General features: G+C 38.8%; 1 protein-coding gene across 6 annotated transcripts in view; it reads left to right on the top strand.

Annotated features, from left to right (window-relative positions):
- The window catches only part of LOC121871027 (alpha-2-macroglobulin-P-like), a 52,497-nt gene that overhangs the window by 12,741 nt on the left and 17,553 nt on the right, over positions 1-22,203 (top strand). For 4 of the 6 annotated variants that reach the window (XM_042373086.1, XM_042373087.1, XM_042373082.1 and 1 more), the window contains 13 exons: positions 6,661-6,876; positions 7,630-7,773; positions 10,536-10,739; positions 10,853-11,032; positions 11,345-11,519; positions 11,640-11,813; positions 14,942-15,027; positions 15,248-15,308; positions 15,519-15,705; positions 18,818-19,046; positions 19,173-19,396; positions 19,494-19,576; positions 20,206-20,327. In XM_042373086.1, the coding sequence (XP_042229020.1) occupies positions 6,661-6,876; positions 7,630-7,773; positions 10,536-10,739; positions 10,853-11,032; positions 11,345-11,519; positions 11,640-11,813; positions 14,942-15,027; positions 15,248-15,308; positions 15,519-15,705; positions 18,818-19,046; positions 19,173-19,396; positions 19,494-19,576; positions 20,206-20,327 (2,085 nt within the window). The remainder of the gene's footprint in view (positions 1-6,660; positions 6,877-7,629; positions 7,774-10,535; positions 10,740-10,852; positions 11,033-11,344; positions 11,520-11,639; positions 11,814-14,941; positions 15,028-15,247; positions 15,309-15,518; positions 15,706-18,817; positions 19,047-19,172; positions 19,397-19,493; positions 19,577-20,205; positions 20,328-22,203) is intronic. The other 2 variants (XM_042373084.1, XM_042373083.1) reach the window with 2 other exon arrangements.

Here is a 22,203-nt window from a genome sequence, read left to right as displayed (position 1 = left end):
CCGCTGTTCAGGTAGATGCAGCCAGTTTATGGTGAGTAAAGCAATATTTGTTAAAAGAATAATCTTTACACACAATTCATTACCGTTTCATCGCCCAAGAGTAAGTACAGTAACTAAGAAAATGTAGTGGTGAAATAAGTATAAGTTGTTTTACGGGCCAAGTTCGATGCGGTCTGTCTGATGGACTAGCTGCTATGTGGAATTAACTAAGGTTGGGAAAGTCCAAATGGGTTCATGGGTGTTGGTCACACGGGTCCAAGGTAAAGGTCTCTTCCTTGTTGACACTGTCTCCATAGTACCTCATCCTTCATGCCTGGCTGTCTGTTTTATCAACTGTATTTAGTTTTATCAGATTAGGTCTCTCCATGGGCATATATGTTGTTTCATTGTAGTTCATGTGCCAAGATTAATTTTGACATTATTCTGGTGGGTGTCTCATAAGGAAAATGATGAAACTGTAGGAAAAATTGATTTATTCAGACTCGCTCATCTTCTGTTAAATGCCAAGAAACATTTACATTTTATTACAAAAATTATGATGGATTTGTTTCATAAATGGGTAAAAGACGAATTGTAGACCGAAAATATCATAAGGTGGATGTGACGCTAAACCTTTTCATTGTCTGTGCTAATACAATATCATTACTTTTGGGTTGGGTAAGATATAAAGTTTGGTGGGTTGGCCCACAGAAAAATACCTAAATAGTAATGTGGCCCATGACTGAGGAAAGTTTGCCCATGCCTGGGCTAGAGTATATAGGCTAATATGTCTGTATGTATGCATGAATGTATAATATATATGTATGTATGAATATATGCTTATTTGTATATTTTAAGCTTTATATCTTCGTTATTAGGGCTACTAAACACTGTAAACACATGCAGTCCCCCATTTAGTGACAATATTATCACCAATCACAACACTAGCTTTTTACATGTACTGTATATAATTATGGCAGTACGTAATTGATTTTTAGTTTACATATCTATTACAATTTCGGCAATACGTATACACTATCATTAGCGAGTGTTATCAGTTATAAACTTCTATTTTATAAGTATTTTATCATTTGAAAATGAGACGCTTGCTCTCGGCTAAAAGACCATAAACAAACTCCAGTCTCCTGCGACTGAGAAGCTCAAAACCTTCATACTTTGGCCAATAGCATCAGACTTGTGTCAAGAGCCAGTCACAGCTTAAGAAGTCTTCACCTATTTGATAACCCCAAGGCGGGAATACTCTCTTCCCCAAGGCGGTGAATTTGAACATCAGCAGCGCAAAATATAAACCATAATGAGATCTAAAATAATAATCGCCAGCCGGAAAAGCTCTAATATTTCAACTCGCCTGCCAGGATTTTTTATCGCCTGTGGGCCCATTTTTCTAGTGGGCCTGGGGTTACAGCCCCTTTAGTAATCTGCCCTTGACCATACCAGCTTATGTGCACTGCTTTTAAAAGTTTTTCACTAAAATATTGGAAACCTGGGTTTTGAAAAGTATAGATGTAAAATGCTTTTGAAAAGGGAACATGCAATTTAGGCCACATCTCCTAATTACATTAAATAAACTCTACTGTATCATCTTCACCACTGATAGGCCTGTTAGCTGCTTGGGCGGTCAGTCATGTCTGTTACACTGTTGGCAAGTGTTAGACATGTATAGTATCTCAAAGTATGTCCACATTGTGTGAAGCATCGAGACCATGGATGATATACAGTATATATTGGGAAATGCATTTACTTTGGTACTGTATATAGTTTGGTATGTAGTTTAACATAAGTAATGCAATGTGTATTTATTTCGGCATAATTATGATATTCGGTTACCAAATGTAGTAGGATCGATGTACCACATTCCTGCATACCAACCCTTCTGGGACATTGCAAGTTGCATTGTAGCATTTTGGAAGTCCTCGGACCCATCTTGGCAGATAATCCCCCATACTGTACTGTTGCCTCCATTTATAATGGGTACATTGTCTGGTGTGTTAACTCCGGGCTCCCTATTGGACCTGGTCAGTTACATACAGGCATTACTGGTTCATTATTGATTCTTACAATAAGCAAAACAATGGTAAACAAAACCCAAAATCCCACAATTAATGTTTTTCTCTACTGATAGAAGAGGGTTGTTCTTCACCATGTGGAAAAATAGTGATTAGAGAAAATCTAAGTAGATTATATATTGCCATTTATTTTACAGCGGCTTTGTTAGACCCTAGGCCCACCATAATTCTAAGGAACTGTAATTGCTGCTTTGCTTAAAAATGTATGTCTACTTTTGTTTTACCTAACCTTGTTTACCTAATGGCGACCCACTAAAGGTACCTAAAAGGAGGCTAGTGGCCTGTGTAGGATCCTCCCATTGCAGTAATTGGATGATCAGATTATCACTACCTTGGCATTTTTGTGCAGACCATTTTGACATTATGAAAATAAATTTAGACTGCAAGGATATTCATTGCTTTAGTGTACAGTATTTAACTGGGACTATGAATGAGATTCCTTACGGAATACAGTATAGTCTCGATTTACGTGGATTTCCTTTACCTGGTTGGTCATTTATGCGGCTTCTGGCCAGACCGGCAATTATTAGTTACGGGATACATCCCATCATTACACAGGAAGCGGCCCGGGCAGGGTGCGCGCTAGGTCGCCCAGTTAACAAAACATTACCGAGTTCTTCACCCACCACAGCCAGCTTGAGTCAGTGATAGTGAGGATATGGACTTTGAGGGGTTTGACAAAGAGGCCCTGCCAGCCTCTGTGGTGGGTAGTGATACAGGTGGTAAAAGTGATACAGGTGAGGGCCAATAATCTGCCCTCTGCCTCGTAACCAACCCCCCATCCCCGTGTGCCCAGCCATCTCTTCTACTAACGTAAGTGTTAAAAAACCTAATATTATTGATATTTCTCTTGAATATTAATTGTGTGTGCATACCATCATAAAATTAAGATGTTACTTTTACAACAACATACGTATTGTCGGAAAAAGGGTAGTCTGGGGGTCGGCCCAGTCTCTATTTCAATTAATCCCTGTTCTGTTACTTCGTTTACGCGTTTCTTGTTTTACGCGGACCTCCACGGGTTTAATTGAGCGTAAACCGAGACTATACTGTATTACTTTTATTTGTATCCTCTTTGCCACCGATTGGCTCCTTGGCTGCTTAGGTGGTTGATCATGTCTCCTGAATGTATCTGGACCTGTTCCAGTGTTGGTCAAGTCTGATCTTGAAAGCAATCAGACTCGGTACTATCACAACACTCTCTTAGAGGTTGTTCCAAGAGTTCACTCAAAAAAAGTTTGCCCTCACAGCTGGTTCATGTAACTAAGAGAATGATTTTCCAATGTACATACTTGTACCAGCAGTGAGACACAGTACTTTGATATAAGTCTGTGATGACACATTGTATTATGAGTCAGACATTTCATTTCACCCACTGGCTGAACTAGTGACAACATGCAACCCCTATAGTCTACTAACGAACTAAATTTTTCGGACCATTGCGGGAAGGTGAATCAAGTGCCTAAGCTAGTGGGTCTTATAAGAAGGTCGTTCATATTCCTAAATGGTCCATCCCTCATGACGCTCTTCAAAAGTGAGGTGCTGCCCTGTTTGGAGTATGGACTACCCCCCATCTGGTCCATGAAATATGGTAAGAGACTGTCAGTTGATGGAAAACCTCCAAAGGAGCACCATCAGACTGGCCTCGGTACTACAGTACCTCAGTTACCCAGAGATTAGAACCCCTGGAATTGCATAGCTTATACTACAGGCAGGCAAGTCTATAAACACCTCGGAGAACATTACTCGGTTGAGTGTCCATATCTGGAGCTGGCAGATGCCCGTTCCACTAGAGGTCACAGCTTAACCCTTCTGCCCCTGTTGACATTCCGGAACGCCAGACCAGCAAGCCCCGGGTGACGTTCCAGACCGCGCTCCTTTTCCCGCCACTGTTTAAATGCCCAGCGTAGGTTATCAGGTTCTAGTGCGACTATTTGCCTGTCACACCACACACTTGGCCACAGGGAAGCTTCCTGAACATAATTACTTACTTTAGTTTTTCATTTTCATGGTTTGTCCATTTATCATGCATCAAAGTATTAGTGTTGCTAAAAGTAGTGTAGTTGTATTGTTGTGTAGTATTACTGGAAAATAATGCTATGATTGTTATAAATGTATTTATTTGTGGAATAATTATTTTATTCATTACTTGCTCAACCAAACACAAAGACCTCCAGACAGCCTGGCGACCAACTGCGAGTGTGTTGCTGAGCACTTTTTATGAAAAATAATGCAAATAAAATAATCTAAATTTATAATTTATAGCAAATGGGTATTATCAGTAAATATATGCATTACTGGCAATCCTGGACACAAAGGCAAACTAAAAATAGCTGCTAAGTGCATAGGTGACCACTAGTGCTTGCTGTCCAGAAACTGTCCACTTATCTCCCTCCCTCTCTGCACTACCAGGGAAGTTTCTAGAGGGTCAATAGGGGGGGGGGGGGTATGCCCAGTGGCACCCTAACCCTGGGCTTATGGGTTAAAGGTTGAAGCCACAAGTTCAGAAAATTGTCAGGACAAACTTTTTGCAGTGAGTATTGTGAACTCGTGGAACAATCTGCCACAGAATGTTGTGACTGCACTGAGTGTGAGGTCATTCAAGACCAGACTTGACTAACACAGGTACAGATATCCAGGAACCAAGCAAAGTCAGTGTAGAAGGGTTGAAGAGGAGTTCCAAGAGGCTGATTGCAAGCGAGGTTAAGTCAAACCCAAGGGTGTTTTACTGCTACGCTAAGTCAAAATTAAAAATGCCATTAGGAGTATCGGACCGGAGGCTTGAAGATGGTAGTTACACAGATTCTGACCGACAAACCGGAGGCGTTGAACAGTTTCTTTTCCTTGGTGTTCACAAGGGAGGATGTGAACAATCTTACTGTGTTTGAGGACAGACGGTTCGACACACCGCTGACCCACAGTGTTATCGGAAGAGGTTGTAAGAAATAAATTGTCAGAAGCTAAAGGTTCAAAAGAGTCCTGGCTCTGACCTGGTGCATTCCAGAGTACTAAGGAGTTTGCCGAGCTCTTGAAGATCCTGTTCCGTAAATGCCTGGATGAGCAAAAAGCACCCAGAGATTGGGAAATGGCTTCTGCGAGTCCTATTTTCAAGAAAGGCGATAAACACTCCATGAATAACTATAGACCAGTGAGCCTGACCATCTACTATAAAACGACCTTGTAAAGGATTGCCAACACTGTTTTATGCCAGGATGCTCCTGCATAACAAAATTACTCAAGATAATGGATGTTTGGACCTGAATTCTGGAACAGGGTAGTAATATCGACAATATATACTTAGATTTTGCCAAGGCTTTTGGCGGCGTACCCCAAGAGACTAAAAATTAAACTGGAAAGGTACGGGATTCGGGGAAGTGTTCTAGAGTGGCTCGGAAACTTTCTCTATGATCGCAAGCAGTGTGTGGTGTTTAATGGTACAAAATAGTCGTGTGTACCCATTACAAGCGGAGTACCACAGGGCCCACTGTTGTTTGTTTGCTTCATTAATGACATGTCTGAGGCAGTTATTTAGGGAAATTAAGAACCAAGCAGATTGTGAATAGCTGCAGAAAGATCTGAGCTTTAAGAATGGTCAAAGATGTGGCTGCTGAGATACAATGTCACGAAGTGTAAGAGGATGCACCTGGGACAACAATGGTAAGGAGGCGTATCATATGTCCCAACGGGACAAAGAAACTGCATTACTAGAGACTGAATACGAAAAGGACCTGGGTGTGTATATTGATAATGAACTGAAGTTCTCGGGCCATTGTGAGAAAGTGAACCAAGCAACTACAGTAAATTATTAGGTCTGATAAGAAGGTTGTTCAGATATCTAGACGAACCATCCCTCGGAACAATCTTCAAGAGCGAGGTGCTTCCCCGCCTGGAGTATTGTCACCCTGTCTGGTGCCCGGGATATGCTAGGGATTGTCAGTTGAAAAATGTCCAGAGGGCCATCAGACTGGTGCTGGCACTTCAGCTATACGGAAAGATTTAGAGCACTCAAAGGGCACCTGGAGCTGGTAGACGCTCACCCCACAGGGGGTCACAGTTCAAGGTTGAAGAAGCCGCAAGTCCAGAAAACTGTGAGGGCTAACTTTTTCGGATGAGAGGTGTGAACTCGTGGAACAACCTGCCAGAGTGTGTTGTGACTGCACCGAGTGTAAGCGGTTTCAAGATCAGACTTGACCAGCACTGTAGCAGGTTCAATACATTGAGCCAATGCATGCCCAGTACTTGCCAACAGTGTGTAACAGAGACGTGACCGATCGCCCAAGCGGCTAGATGGGCCGATCAGTGGTGAAGAGGATAAAAGTAAAGTAAAATAAATATCCTCGAACCAGTACTGTACTTGTCAACAGTTATAACTGACATAACCTTCCATCCAAGCTGCTAACGAGCTGATTGGTAACAAAAGGATAAAGCATTTGGGCTATTTATAAATCCCTGAAGGAGGTATGGAACATATTATATTTGGAATGTAAATAAATTTTTATTTAGTTTCAAAGCTATAGTTAATCAATTTCTGGTGGGGAGTTATAAAAGTTAATTCAATTTACCCCATTGTAAATTCTACTAATTTTTGTGGTAGATTTCTGGGTGCAAGACCTTCCAAGTGAGTGCAGTAGAGGTGAAGGTGGTTGACTGCCAGGTGTACTTGCTCACAGCGCAGGCCAACGTGACCGAGGATGGCACTGGGGTGAATCTGATGGGAAAAAAAAGTGTCCAGGTCTTTCGCACTGCTGTCACCTTGACTCCTGTCTATGAGGATGAATACATGAAACCTAACCTTCCCTTTACTCTTCAGGCAAGTAAAGAAGTCTTATAATTGTAGGGAATACATACCAGTATGTAGTTACAGTAATTTGATGTATTACATGTCAAGTTAACAATGACCATGCCACAAAAATAGTTTTAATATTTATGCTAACCTACACGAGTAGATATGTTGAGTTTTCACAGAATTTCGAGTTATACAAAGAGATTGCTTTAAATTTGATGTGCAAGGTCTTGCAAGCCACAAATCTACAGATGAGCACATTGGTCAATAGGAAATGGAAAATTTTGTCCAATTTGGCAGCTTTTTAACATGAGTAGCATTGTATAGTACTGTAAATTACTGTACTGTGTGATATATAGTCAGGATTGATAAGCCAAACAATATTATCAAAATTTTTGAAGGAATAATGGAATACTGTACACTACTGGTAGTGATCAGTGGTTTTAAGTGACTCGTGCAAGATAATGAGTGGAGTGCAGGTGGAAATCCAAATGTTGACAAGCTTAATTTTATCGATTCTAAATAAGCCAAGTGTAGACATTTCCCATGACTTGTCACGACATTGTGCAGGAATTTCATACAATCAAGGTGCATGGCACCACCACAATTTTCCATAGCAACTCGGGCTAAAATCTTTCATGGATAGGTATTGTGCAGTAATATTAATAGTACAGTACTGTATTTAGCCTCTACAATAAATGTATTGAACTATAACCACAGCATTTTCTTATATTTAAGTTTAAAATCTTTTGTGCAAGGTAAAAATATGTTGGTGTGCAGGTGAGAGCAGAACTACCAGACAAGTCCCCAGCATCTGGGGAGGCGGTGGAAGTATGTGCTGCTGGCAAGTGTACTGTAATGATGACCCCTGAAGATGGTATACTCACTGTCGTCCTTCCCTCTTATAACTCTAAGAAGCTGTTCGTAAGTACTGCTAACTGTAACAGATAAAATAAATAGTTCATAATCATACTTGAAACTATCAAAGTTGAATAAATGACATGGTACTTAGGAGTGTTTTCAGGTTAGGAGTTAGTACTTACTTCTAAAAAAAACCCTTCTCCTATTTATAAATAGTAGGTAAAATTTTATATTTGACTTAATTATGTTCACTTAATTTGTATTATACATGTTATAATTAAAAAATTCATTACCAATTTGTTCTGTCTTCTCTATCAGACTGGCTGCATTAGACTGTGATCACTATACTAAGTAAATAGCAGTATACAGATAGTTAATGGTCCCCTAGACTTTGCTGTGGAATAAAACAGGATTTTTTCTGTTCTGAGGGATGCTAGTACAATTGTGGTGCATTCCTAGTCCTTCCAGTCAAAAATGGGTACCTAATTTTACTAAGTGTTTGTGTGCATTACTGGCAATGCTACCTCCTGTGTATTGAATGTTTATGAATATTATAGTGTGCTGTATGCACACTGTCCTTGATGAGATCTTATGCCTATGGGACTCATTTAGTAGCAAACACTTAGTTTCACTGGACTGTTTAAGGAAATGCTAGGCCTTGTTCTATGGTCCGGTGTGCCTGTCAGTCAGTGACTGCTTCTTCCTCATGTATATCCTCTCCCAACTCGTCCACTTGTGTATTCAACTGTTGCTGCTTAATGTTCTTGCGGTTTAGTCCAGCTCATGCATTATTTATTACAGAAGTTACTGTTGTTTAAGGTCTGATTTTGGGCTGTAGGAATATAATTTATTCACTGGAAACCCCTTTTTGTGAAATTAAAAAAAGTGTTTTATGCATGGGCTGTCAGTTTGATCTAAATAACATTAATTACACGATTTGACCACTTAATTTAGTTTTGTGTAGATTTCAATAGTACACTCGCCAAAAACTTCTAGAATGTTATAAGCAGTATGCAATCTGAAAAATGAATGAAGAATGTGAAACCATTCGGAGATGACAAGCCCTCTTCTGCTCCTTCTCGCATCCATCGTGCCCAGGTGTTTGAGAACTTTTTGTTGAGTGTATATGAAGGACCTTAAAAGTCTATGGGTAAGTTTTGTCATAGAATTTAATCCATTCCTGGAAAGCATCTTAATGAGTGACTGAACTCTTGCGACATGAAGTGGTTATAACAATCATTGGAAAAATTCAATTCGATATTGTTACAGAATGGTAGTCCCAGATTGTGTCACATCATAGGTTTCCTCACTCCTGCAACAGAGTAAAGAGTAACAGTACAGTACAGTAGCACTTAAAGTGATGTTACACTAAGGTGTGCAAAACCAAAGTATCTCAAGAGTGTGGGGTTACAAATATATAAGCAAGTAAATCAATAAATAAAAGGAATAAGAAATACAGAGTAAACGAGAAAACTAATCCATTAACAAAAGGAATAAAGCCTCTGACAAGAATACATAATAAACATGAATTAAACAGAAGATAGGTTCACCAAGTATTAAATGGTTTGGAATATTCTCAACTCGGCAAGCATGAAGAGAAGTACAGGGGGTAACTTTAATTATAATTAAAGTTACACTATCAAATAGCTGTAGTTGGGTAAACAAATCAATACAATGTTAAGTAACACAAAGAAAATTATGTAACTTCACCCAGTTAATTTTCTCTTTTTCAATATTCACTTTAATAAACTAATATTCATAAATTGCCATTCTTTCACCACTGTAATATTAATATCCTTTAAGCCTAACACACACACACACACACACTATATCCTACTTTCCTCAATTCACTCACACACTCAATTTAACACAATGTATACTCAAGTTTGTCTGTACGACTTTGTGTTGAACTCCGTAGGCACGTGTCCTCCCTTCCCCAGTCACGTCAAACCTGCTTCTCTCTATCCTGTGGAGTCGCCACGTCACAGTTTTGGCGGGATTCCACGAACCAATCCCACATCTGCTTTCCAGGGGCGCCACATAATGTCACTCCCGACTCCAATTTCACAAGCTCGACCCTTACGTAGGCACAGTCCCGTTCCCACGCTTGCCCACGCGGTCTAGCTATGGTTGTTGTCATTGTTGCTGTGGTTGTTTACAATACCTCCTCTCCACTTCCAGGACTCGCGACACGTCACAATATACATAAAGTACAGTATACTCTTCTTCAAAGGGCTTTATTTACACGAGTAAAGTTGTTTCAAATCTGAACAGTCTGACTATTTACTGTATTTAGTTTTGAAAAGCCACTGCATTGTGACACTTCCAGGGCAGATCCAGGGGGGCCCTGGGGTTCTGGATCCCCCTTTTTCTCAGAAAATTCCATATTTTTTCTTTAATGCAGTATTGTACTTGGGCATTTTTGTATAGTAAAAAGTAATTACACTGAACTATTGACCTCATTATATCTTCTAAAATCAAGTGCACATGGCCTCAAAATGCCCATATTGGTTAGATTAAAAAAAAAATAAAAATCTGGAGGGAGGGGGGCTTACAGCACTCCCCAAAACCCTCCAGCTGGGTGGGCTCTTTGCTTGCCATGTTCCCCACCCACAACTTGTTGGACCCCCCTTTTTAATATTCCTGTATCTACCCCTACACTTAAATTCTCTGAACACCATTTTTTTCCCCTTTTTTGAGGTTCATCTGATGTATAAAATGTATTTAATATTCTTTTCAAGGTATGGTACTATAAAATGCAGTACAGGTACTTGCATATTTTACTTCATCTATTAATATTATAGATTCGTGTCCCATTTCGACAGATGAAAACCTTGAACTGTCGAGCAGACATGAATGAAGGCACGTTCCAAAAATACATGAAGCATTATTACTCACCCTCCAACTCCTCGTTGCTCATCTATGCCCCAGAAACACAGTTGGATTGTGTTTCTGGCCAGCCTCGCCAGCACATTTTGACAGTTTTATTCTCTGCCACCGGCCAGCCTACTGCAACCATCACTATCCAGGTGAAAATTGTGCAGTACCTTGTAATCAATTGTAAGATTGAGTGTATTGCAGGAAGATTGTTTAATTGTGTACTGTATTGGAAAAAGAGATCAAGCAAATTTATTATGGGCAGGTGGTGTCCCGGGGAATGATCCAGTATTGGAGCACACGTGAGTATGAACTTGTCAACGTAGCGCTGCCAATCAAAGAGGAAAACTTAGTGGAACCTCTCCCAGCCACTCCTAGGAATATAGTAAGGGGCTTCATCAACATACCTGTTGATCTTCCTCACTCTGCTTCTCCCTCTGTAAAGGTTTGTACTGTATTCTGTAGCAATATGTTTATTATATTGGTGGAGGCTAATTAAGTTTACAAACTGTTGTAGAGAATAGATATTCTCTGGTATGATTATTAACCAAGAATGACTTGAGCTTTTAAGTTCAGGCTGTGGCCATGTTTTTGTGCTAAGAATTATTTTGGACTTTATATGTCCTGAAACTTGAAATCACATTTGTGTCTTGGTTCTGTATTTGCATAATTAGATAAGAGATTAATTTTGTACAGTACTTGTATTGTTTTTGCGGGGTAAAATATGGTGTGGTTTCATGGTGTTGTGGTGGAACAGGTAGTGGTATGGTATACGCGGCAGGATGGAGAAATTGTGTCGGATGCACGGGAGCTGACAGTAGAGAAGTGCCTGGCAAATCCAGTAGATCTGACATGGGGGGCTACAGAGGTGCAACCTGGTGACAATGCAGTGTTCACTCTTTCATCAGAACCCAACTCGCTCTGCAGTCTTGGTGAGTAAAGAGGACTTTTCCAACTATTTAATGAAGGCTGCTTTAATGAAGTGGTAGCATAATGCAGTGGTGGCCTGAAGAGGTTAAAAGTGGATATTTACATGTATGTCTCTTTAACAGGTGTGGTGGACAAGAGCACCGAACTATTGTCAGTACGAAAAGACCCCATCACGTTGGATACCTTGTTTGATTACGTTGATGTATACAAGATCTATCCATGGATCAACTCCCAAGTCAATGATTATCTTTACTGTAGAGATCAATTTAATGTCCTGTTGCCAGTTTTGCAACCAGGTTAGTGAATAGATTTGTAATCATTCAATGCATGTTAAGACGAAGTGGTTTTTAGAATAATGTAATTTACCACCACTTATCGTCTTACTAGCTGTTTGGGTGGTTGGTTTTCATATTGGTACAGGGTGAAATCGGAGTCTGGGAAATTTGAGATGTTTGGCAGTCACACTGGATAATCCCCTTCTCTCATGTCTAGGTCAAGCAGGATTTGAACCCTTGACAAAAATGTATAAACACAGGTATGCTCACGTGCAGGTAAGGGAACAAGCGTGACATCAGCCGGTGGCGCCTCCCTGGCTATAGTTGTCTTATTTCCGGATACCATAAAGAATAAGCTTCATGGTCGTAAAGTAAATAAATATTTTGTCCATTATACTGCTACTGGGTACAGTACGCCCGGATAATTTGCGGATTTGTATTTCGTGGTCCTCTATTATTCGTGGATGACACCCTGGATGTACCCAAGAATGTCTGTGGGTTGTTTTAAAGTTGCCGGCATTTTTGCAGCCAGGACAGGGAGTCGTTCATTCTAGAGACAGTAATTTCCTTTACCTGTATCGTATATATGTGTATGAGTGTGTGTGTACACACACACACACACACACACACACACACACACACACAAAACGCATACAAATAAATAATAATGGGAAAATCCTCTCGCAAATAATCAAACAAATGTAGTATTAAAAATGTTGAATCTACCCTCAAGTACACTGTGCTTTATTAATAACAAAGCATGGAGTAGACTTGAGGGTAGACTTAACATTTTTAATAGTAAATTTGTTTGTTTACTTGTGAGGATTTCCCCGTTATGTATTATTTATTTGTATGTGTTGTGTGAGTCTACGCATACAAATATATAAATATACAGTACAGGTAAAAGGTAAAAGAAATAATTGTCCTAAGGGCAAACACACATTAAGGGAATACTGCTGTATACATTTCTTTGTCCACAAGTAAGAATGTAAACCCCCCCCGGTCAGCAAATGTTATTCGCAGATTTGGCGATTCGCGGCCATTTTCAGAACCTAACCCCTGCGAATTTGAAGGGCATGCTATACTAGTATTATGGTAAACCGTATGAAATTATATTAAAATTATTTTGAAGCCCTCGACGGCAATGAATGTATGGCTATTTTAACCCGCTAAAATCAGTGTGTGAAGAAAATTCTATATACTGTAATTGTTAATTTGTACAACTGATTATGTCTTGGGGTAAATCTACATCTTAGCAATATCTGTTGCTAGTACATTAACAATTCCTGTTCCCGGCTTCAGTTCATGCTTACAATGATAACACTAAAAGAAGCGCTCCATCACCCTTAGTTTCTCGAAAAAGTCGCAACTTGGTGTTCTTGACTTTCCTGGTTGCCGACCAGCTATACCAGTCCAGGTAGCTACTTTCTTCTTGTAACATTAATCCAAGAAATGGAAGCTGAAGAAATTTGCATGCTGTGTAACCACCCACATACCACAGTCTTTCTTCATCAGCAACATCCTCTGAGGCATATTCCTCGGTATCCACTGGCTCTACACTGGATTTTCATCATCCTCACGCTAGGTGGGTAGAGAGGCAGAGCTCTTGTTGCAGAGCTTCTTGCATTTCATTTACTGTATCATGTATACTGAATGACTTATGATTTCAAATGAGCTCTTTCCTTGCAAAGGCGAGTTCTAATTCTGTGCTTTAGGGCAACTCGTGAAGGATGATAATAACAAGCACCCATTTATCCGATACAGGCTAAAATGTATTCGACCTGTCCTGGTTTAATATAGATGTCAGGATATAAAATAAATTATATTTCACCATTATCATCTCGCATAACTTTGGTAGAGAAAGAGAAGACACCATATGCTCTTTTTGAAATTGGTGAAGATTTTTAATGCCACAAACCTTCATTGATTTTGCAGTCTTATCATTTTACCCAATTATCTGTTTTTGTTCTTATAAGCATATTCTTTAGGCATCTTTAGAAGGTTTGTGATTATTAGGAACTCTAGAATTAAATACAGTAAATCGAAGCAAAAGTATTATAAATTGGCTTGTACTTTTTGCATTTGCTTTGAAAAAGCCCTTTTTCCCAAATGTACATTTATGTCTTAGCTGTACCTGAGGACGATAATTGAACAGCCAGCCTCGCATTCATTTGTTTGACTCCATTTACACGAATACGCTTTTCTGTTAAGTGATGTTAGTTTTAAATTGCTCCCAGATCTCTGAATTACTTCACGGACACATCCACTCTGAACACAACCTTCACATTTAAACCCCGAATCTATGAAATTGTTCGTCAGTTTGGTGAGGAACCTCTGTAAACACATGAACCTCTTGTCAGATGCCACTGGAATTTTAGAGGATGAATTATCTATTCCTATATTGATGCTCTTCCATAACCTTATATTTGTTAGGGCCTAGATCACTTACAACAGCAACAACTGCCAATCCTACTGCTTCTACTCTCCCTATTAAGTCCAACAATATGTCCTTCGTCACATTTGTATCAGTTGTATTAAATTAACTGCTTCCATGGTTCTATCAATCCTCTAATCATCACACACTGGACTTACGATTTAGGTTTATAAAGAGTATGCTGGATTTACCTGGTAAATAACCACTGTACAAATTCAAAAATAAATAAATCCCCCTCATAAATCTAAAATATGGGCTTGATGCTTGTTTTACATGTGAACTGTAGTTAATTTTCTTTTCATTTTTGTAATTCGCCAGACAACTCGGCATTTCTGACAGAATTCATAAAATTTACTAATTTTAAATGCTGAAATTTTCTCCTTTTAGAAAAACATTATATTGTTAGTATTACTTTTTTCAGATCACCACTACATACATTACAAAACCAAAATACCCTGTATGTTTGTTTTTTTAAAGTGAGCATATTCATTTGGTCATGGCTTGGACGAATTACAGGAGAAGGGGTTTACGTGATCACTTGTATACTTGTTAATAGCTGATAAGACTTGTGCAGTTAAATTTGTGTTGGTATGACAATCAGTACACTAATGTTGACATAATGAACCTTTAATACATTTCCTTTACAGTATATTTAAACTAAAATGTTGTTCATTCAACAAGTAATGTTAATGATTGGGACTTGATATTGTTTCAGGTGAGAGCATAGCGATCTTACCACCATTCCGGGGGACTGACTACGACTATTACACTAACTATGTTGATGCATTAAAAATGTTTGATGTAAGTTATATTCACATATACATGTAGCCTTCATTTTATATAATGACTAAATTGACTTGATCTGCATTTATTGAATACCATATATTTTTATCCCGTTTCTATTGTGCAGATACTGTACAGTATTGGGCTTGTATATTTTTTTTTTCAGCCAGATTGTTGCATAATCTTTTGAATTTTTAAAAACTACTATATATCTGGGAACTAAGACATTTCTTTCCAGGACTCTGGTTTGTACATCTTCACTGACTTGACTGTGGAGACCAGACCATGTGAAAAGGAAGGTAATTTTTTTTCTCCTAACACTAAATTTAAGCACACAGTATTTTCTAGTGTACAATATTTCCTCTAGATTAAAATTCAATTTCAGTGGTTAGAATTTGGAAAGCTCAGGATCATTAAATACAAGAATAGAAGACCCAGAAGGTGGAGCAGAGATAAATGTTTGAAACCATAACTTTCAGCAAGGAGTAACTTTTCATTATTATTTGTAGAATGGCAGCCAGTAGTATTTCAGACGGTAGGAATTGGAGGAATGCCATTCGAAGGGTTCGATCAGGAAATCAGAAAGAAAGACCAAGATGTGCTAGCGAGCAGCGTAAGTGTGGACAGTAGTGAGGACCCAACGACCCCCAGGACAGACTTCCCAGAAACGTGGTTGTGGAGCCTCATCAAACAACCGTTAGTATGAAAATTAATTTTGGTAGTACATTACAGTATACTCTTGATTTAATGGAATCTGATTTAGCTGAAGGCATTTTTTCGTTATTTTTCCCTGGGTTTGGTGAACTAGTTCTCCAAATAGACTAATTCCATAAATACGTTCACACCTACGGAGACACTTTTTTTTTCCTTTTATCCTCTTCACCAAATGATCGACATTTTAGCCGCTTGGGCGATCGGTCACATCTCTGTTATGCACTGTTGGCAAGTACTGGGCATGCACTGGCTCCTGAATGTACAGTAACTTTCAAGATTCTTTGAACACTGGAGACAGCCTGCAACTCAAGGTCGTTTGTTTACTATAGTACTTGGTTAAAATTATGAATGAATGTAAAAGTGATCCTTGATTGGTTTCTTAGTTCCCTGTTGCTTAATTAACGGTTTGGCTTTGTTGTTTCGTATTATTTTGTACTACAATAAACAAATGACCTTGAGTTGCCAGCTGTCTCCGGCAGTGTTCGAAGATTCTTGAACGACACTGTACCTGAATCTGCTTCAGTGTTGGTCAAGTCTGGTCTTGAAAGAGCTCGCACTCGGTGCCATCACAACACTTTCTGGTAGTTTGTTCCAAGAGTTCACAACTCTCACTCCGGAAAAGTTTGCCCTACTTCAGCCTATAGTAAATGTACTAAATGTATAAAAATGATAAATGATATAAAGCAATTACCGGAAAATCTGAGAAAATGGCAAGAAAATTGCTCCAATCTTTTCGGCTCCGGGCCTGGGGACAAAGATTCCCAGCATTATGAAAGATTGCATCATGGTTAGCCCCATCCTTACATGGTTGGTGCATGGGTGGTTAAGATTAACCACATGTTTAACGCTTGATTTTTCTGCTAGGGTCTGTATAATTACTGGGTAAACATAAATATTTCTTTAAATGTACAGTACATAAAATACTACAAACGTAAAATACAGTAACAAATAAATGTAACTACGATCTGCGCTAATGAGGTGAAGGGTCAGGTGACTAGATAGGTGGTGAGATGAGGCAGTAGGTGAGGTGACTTGCCAAGACACTTAGATGGCACACACACATTAACAACACTCCTAAACTATTGTCTTATAACATTTTACTTTATAAATTATATTTTAAAATTAATTGATACATGATGGCTTGATTTGGCTACTTTTGCACTTTGACAACTGATCAGTGAATAAACCAGGGCATATGGAGATGCGTTATACACTCGTGATGTCATGAAGCTTTGCAACTGCAACCACAATGCATAAATTATCACAACCTTTACTCAAATGTACTAAGTTAATTACTAAAGTTTTCTCTATTGCAAACCCTACCTCCACCTGACATTGCAGGAGGTCAGGTCAGGTCTTCCCCCAAATTTCTTTAGCTTTAATCTTTATTAAAGACATTTTCATGTCATGAGACCTACTAATTCCCCACCCAAGAAAGGGTGAACTGACATCCCAACCCTGTAAATTCAGTTGCCTCTGAAGATGTCTTTAATAAAGACGAAAGCTAAGGTGCTCCAGTGATACTTAGTTGACCGAGAGCTCGATTTAGCGGAAATTTTGATTTTACGAACAGGGGTGGCTTGAATTAGTTCATTAAATTGAGAAAATACTATACCTACAGTAAAAAACCCATAATTCGTACCTCTCTAATTTGAAATCGGTTGTAATTTGCAATGCTTCGCCTTTACAAAATAAATATTAAAAAATTTGGGATACTGTGATTTGGTAAAATTTAGAAATACAGTACAAGTACACGACCTTTTGAAATGTTATTGTACAGGTATTAAAAAAAATTGTAATGCAGGTATCTGGAAAAATTTGGGATTATAGACTTTTCTGAATATATATGATTCATGTTGCCAAGGGATGTGATGCCCCTCTCAGTGTAAACAAAATACAGTACAGTAAGAGTCTTGTACACGTTGGTCACATTCAGTTTATGTTGGTCAGTCGTAGAGTGCACATCTATAGTGTAATGCACAAGCTTTTTCCCCACTTGTTTTGCCTTCATTGCCTAGTGTTTGAGCCATTATATCGGATAACCGTGGGCCAAGAACCTAAATCTGGTACAGAGGTACTGTACTTAGAAACCTTTAAATTTTGATGGAGCAGATAACGGGAAAGTAAGTGTGAAATAGCATACAACTCGGTCGTGTCATTTTATGGTTTTCTGATGCACTACAAGCATTTTCCTTCACCTATTTTCTGAAGATTTGGCTAGATAAGAGAAATCCCCTATCGAACAGTGGAGTCCAGATGCATATCAAATAGTGTTCAGTATTTTGATTTATTAACTTCCTCCTGGATAATGACTGGAGCTGAGTTATTAGCAGGGTGTCATAAAATGTGTGTGCCACTGCCACCACTAGATTACATCCCAATTTTATTTCTCGACCATTGACTGAATGTGGTGTAACCAAGTCGGCTTGCTAGAAATTTGATGTACTGTATATATGATGGTGTGTCAAGTCACAAAATTGACTTCCAAAGACTGCTAATCATTGTAAATAGTGATTGACAAAGAAGTACCTTTTTGCTTGCATTTTGCAATATGAACCTGGTTATTTTGCTCCCTGACTATCACTGTAGTCAAACCTGTAAAGAATAATTGTTGAGTACAGTTTCTATAAATCATTTTCTCCCTGAAATCGTGTCAGCATGTCCTCCACCTACTTGTTTATGGCATACCATTTTATCCAATGTATAAGGATCCATGGACAGGTTGAAACTAGGGACAATATTCTTTATGCTTTTTACCTTTGTCTACCCAGTAGTAATTGGGAACCTGGATGTTGATTGATTTGAGAATCGTCTTCTGGGCAAGTGCAGTTGGCGAGTTGTCTGGTATTCTAAGATTATTACTTGACGTGAGGTCATACAGCTCTTACGGTAATTAAGGGTGTGATTGTGTTGGCGATGGCTTCTACACCCTAAACAAAATCACTTCCTTGGTGCCCCTAGGGCCAGCCATACTCAGACACAAAGGTCAACTGTTCTTATGAGACCAAATAGTTTTATGTATCAAAGTGAATTTATCAAGGATAGGGTACAGTATATGCTAGTTTTTTCATTGTAGCAATATTATCCTGTGCAGATCTTCCGGCATGACCCACCTGGAAGTGAAATTGCCAGACACCATTACGGAGTGGGTGGGTAAAGCAGTGTGCGTGCACCAACAGAAGAGCATAGGTCTATCCCCTGTAGCCTCCATCACCACCTTCACTCCGTTCTTCTTGGACCTGACTCTGCCGTCTTCAGTCAAGCGTGGGGAGATCCTCCCAGTGAAGATCTCGGTCTTCAATTATTTAAACTATGATTTACCTGTATGTTCGCTTGGATATCCTTGAAGATATTATGGTGTGAATCGTTTGTTTCTTATATTCATTGAAAATGTCTATATTCACACCTCGGCCCATCTGTGCTAATTTGTGCCCCACACTAATTTACAGGTAACAGTTGAGCTAGAGAGCAACTCGGGCTACAAGATTCTGGAGGAGCCAGGTAGGGGAAGGCGTGGGCAGAGGTTATCTTGTTTGGCTGCACAGGAAAAAGTAGTCCACACAATTAAGATAGATTTTGTGGAACTAGGTGATGTAGACCTCATTGTGTCTGCTTTTGTTGACCACAACAGCCCTCTGCAGTGTGATACAGGACATGGCGACGTCAGTAGGAGGTGAGCAAAATTATTTTTAGGTATTTGGAACTACACATTTGACTTGTTTATTTTATTATGAAGGAAGTAGGCATTACTAAAAACTGCATTCTTTCAGCGATGCATTGATAAAGCCCATTAAAGTGGAAGCTGAGGGTTTTCCAAAGGAGAAGACTTGGACAAAGTACATCTGCTCGGAAGGTTGGTTATGTTTATAAAACAGTAAAAATATATTTAAGAAAATTAATCTTTTTAGTATGATGGGATGATATGTTAGAAAGTAATTTGAACTTTAGAAATATACTAACTATTTTACACAAAAAAACATTTTTCTAATGAAATAAAACATCCAAATTATTAGGGATTATTTTAATACAGTATACATTGGGGTCTCATATTCTGCGGGTCATCTCTGCATGGTTATCGCTTGGCGATTGGTTGAAATTTGACATACTTATAGTATGCATGGAAAGCCATAGGTAGTGGTATAGCATTAATTTGGTGATATTTTGCTTATTTAGGTTAATTCAACGAAAAGGGGCTCTGGGTCACTCAATTTGCCAAAAAATCTGGTACTTGAGAGATGGTGAGTGCTGGCAACATTGTTAGGGAGAGCAGGAATAAGCCAATGATACCTCTGTACTGTAAACAAGAGACTAAAATTGCTCATCTAGGATTGAGGGTTAGATTTTTTGAGGAAAATAGTGTTTTGTTAATGTTTTATTAACCCAGCACAAAGTGAACCTAAATAATATGGGAATTATGGTGAAATTGCATGCAGTTGTTATAAAGGGATTGCAGACTGCTGAGCAGGAGATATTTTATTTCAGAACTGGAAAGCAAAGAGGATTTCCTGGAGTCATGGGAGGTAGCAGGTCCTTCAGTCATTGTGAATGGATCCGAGCGAGCTTGGGTCAACGTAGTTGGGGACCTTTTGGGGCCAACACTGGAGGTTTGTTTATCATACCTGTACTTGTATTCAATTGTCAATTTGTAGAGAAAGATGCACTCTTTCACATTACAATTGGCTTGTTTTGGGGGATTAGGGCAGTTTATTCATAAAATCTTCACCAGTATAGAAATTGGAATGAATCAAATGTAATGGATATGATTTATTATGTACAGGCACTCCTCAAACTACGAAAGGGTTTTTATCGTGAAAAACTTTCCTCGGTAGATTTAAAAAAAAATAAGTTTACTTGAGTAATGTACTAAAGTATTGTAACATTTTGGGGTAGTATTTACTTTTTAAAAAGAGCTAAAAATATTTAGTGCCTTTACTTTTACTTAAGTATGGTTTTTGAATACTTTTACTACAATACAATTGAAAAAACAAAAATCATTGCATGTTACATGACCAAAATAAACAGTTTTAATGTCTGGCAAATTAATATATTTTTAATTTACCATAATAAAACAGTTGTGTTGGTGGAGAGTATGGTATGGGTGGAGTCGTGAAGGACAAGGTGTGGGTAGACACCACGCGGTCACATACCTAGAGGTCTCGTGAGATGAAGTCCGGTCATGTGGTAGTAGCCATGACAGTGGACTTTCCCTCTGACTTTCTCGTGTCCATTAGCACCTTGACTACCCAATTCATCTAGCCTACCCTCGTATTCCCCCTTCCCCATCGAATCTCTTCTTCTCCCCCACTTTTCTGTGAGACGTCAGTTGCGCTTTGCATATACAGTGGGGTATGCTATAACGAATCTAATTGGTTCTAGAACCTTGTTCGTTATAGGATTAATCCTTTCCAGGCCCCCAAATACAACCACTTAACACTGAAAAATATAATATAAAATTGTAAAAATTGTAAAAAAGTGCATAAATATGCATCTAAACCCCTGAAATAAAGAATATCATTAATACTTGTAATAAAAAAAACAATAAATTAGTAAAAAAAAAAAAAATTCATTGTAGGAGTTTCGTTCGTTATAGCATTCTCAATTTTATAGGTAAAACCGTTCGTTATAGGAATATTCGTAGTAGAATCCATTGGTTATAGCATACCCCACTGTACCTGTACCTAAAATAAATTTAAAAGAGGCTGTGATTCTAAAATGCTTTACATAATTCCATTTTGAATATAAAGTAGGTATAGATATATATGTGTGACCGAGTGTATTTAAAATTCTGCTGTAATAACCGAGTACAGAACCACTAAGTACCCCTCGCCAGCACCTGCCAGATGTTACATGGTGCGGAAAATTCAGCGAGTCTGTCACTGTCATTATGGAGGCAACAATTCTCCACAAACTTCCTCAACTGAAGGAGCTTGATGGCTGCTTAGAATGCCCAGGGGATGGAATGGAGCTACTGAAGTCTTTCCCGACAACCTGCATCTGCTTGTGATCCTCTGTTTAGTCATGCTGGGATTATTATTTAATACAACATGCCCTTATAATTTACGGGGATCAGGTTCTCAAACTAGCCGCGAATTGCCAAATCCACGAATACATGTGTATCATTTTACTTGTGTACAAAGAAATGTATATTCTCTTTGTGATTTATATATATATATATATATATATATATATATATATATATATATATATATATATATATATATATGATAACTACAAGGAAAGAAGAAAACACGGTTCCAAGGCTGTAATTCCTCTTCGGGTGAGTACAGTACACCTTGATTTGTATTACTCTCTAGTCTGTACTCACCTGAAGATGTGATACACCAGCGCAACACCGTGTTTTCTTCTTTCCTTGTGTTATCACTTACCGAATCACGCGCACCTACAGTGATTTACTTGTACAGTGACCCCTCGTTTAACGAACACCTCGGTTAACGAACTGCCTTCCAAAGGATCTTCAAT

The sequence above is a fragment of the Homarus americanus genome, unplaced genomic scaffold (genome assembly GCF_018991925.1).
Source record: "Homarus americanus isolate GMGI-L3 unplaced genomic scaffold, GMGI_Hamer_2.0 scaffold52512, whole genome shotgun sequence".
NCBI classification, from domain to species: domain Eukaryota; kingdom Metazoa; phylum Arthropoda; class Malacostraca; order Decapoda; family Nephropidae; genus Homarus; species Homarus americanus.
Note: the sequence above shows the minus strand (reverse complement) of the source record. Positions and strands in the feature narration are given on the sequence as shown.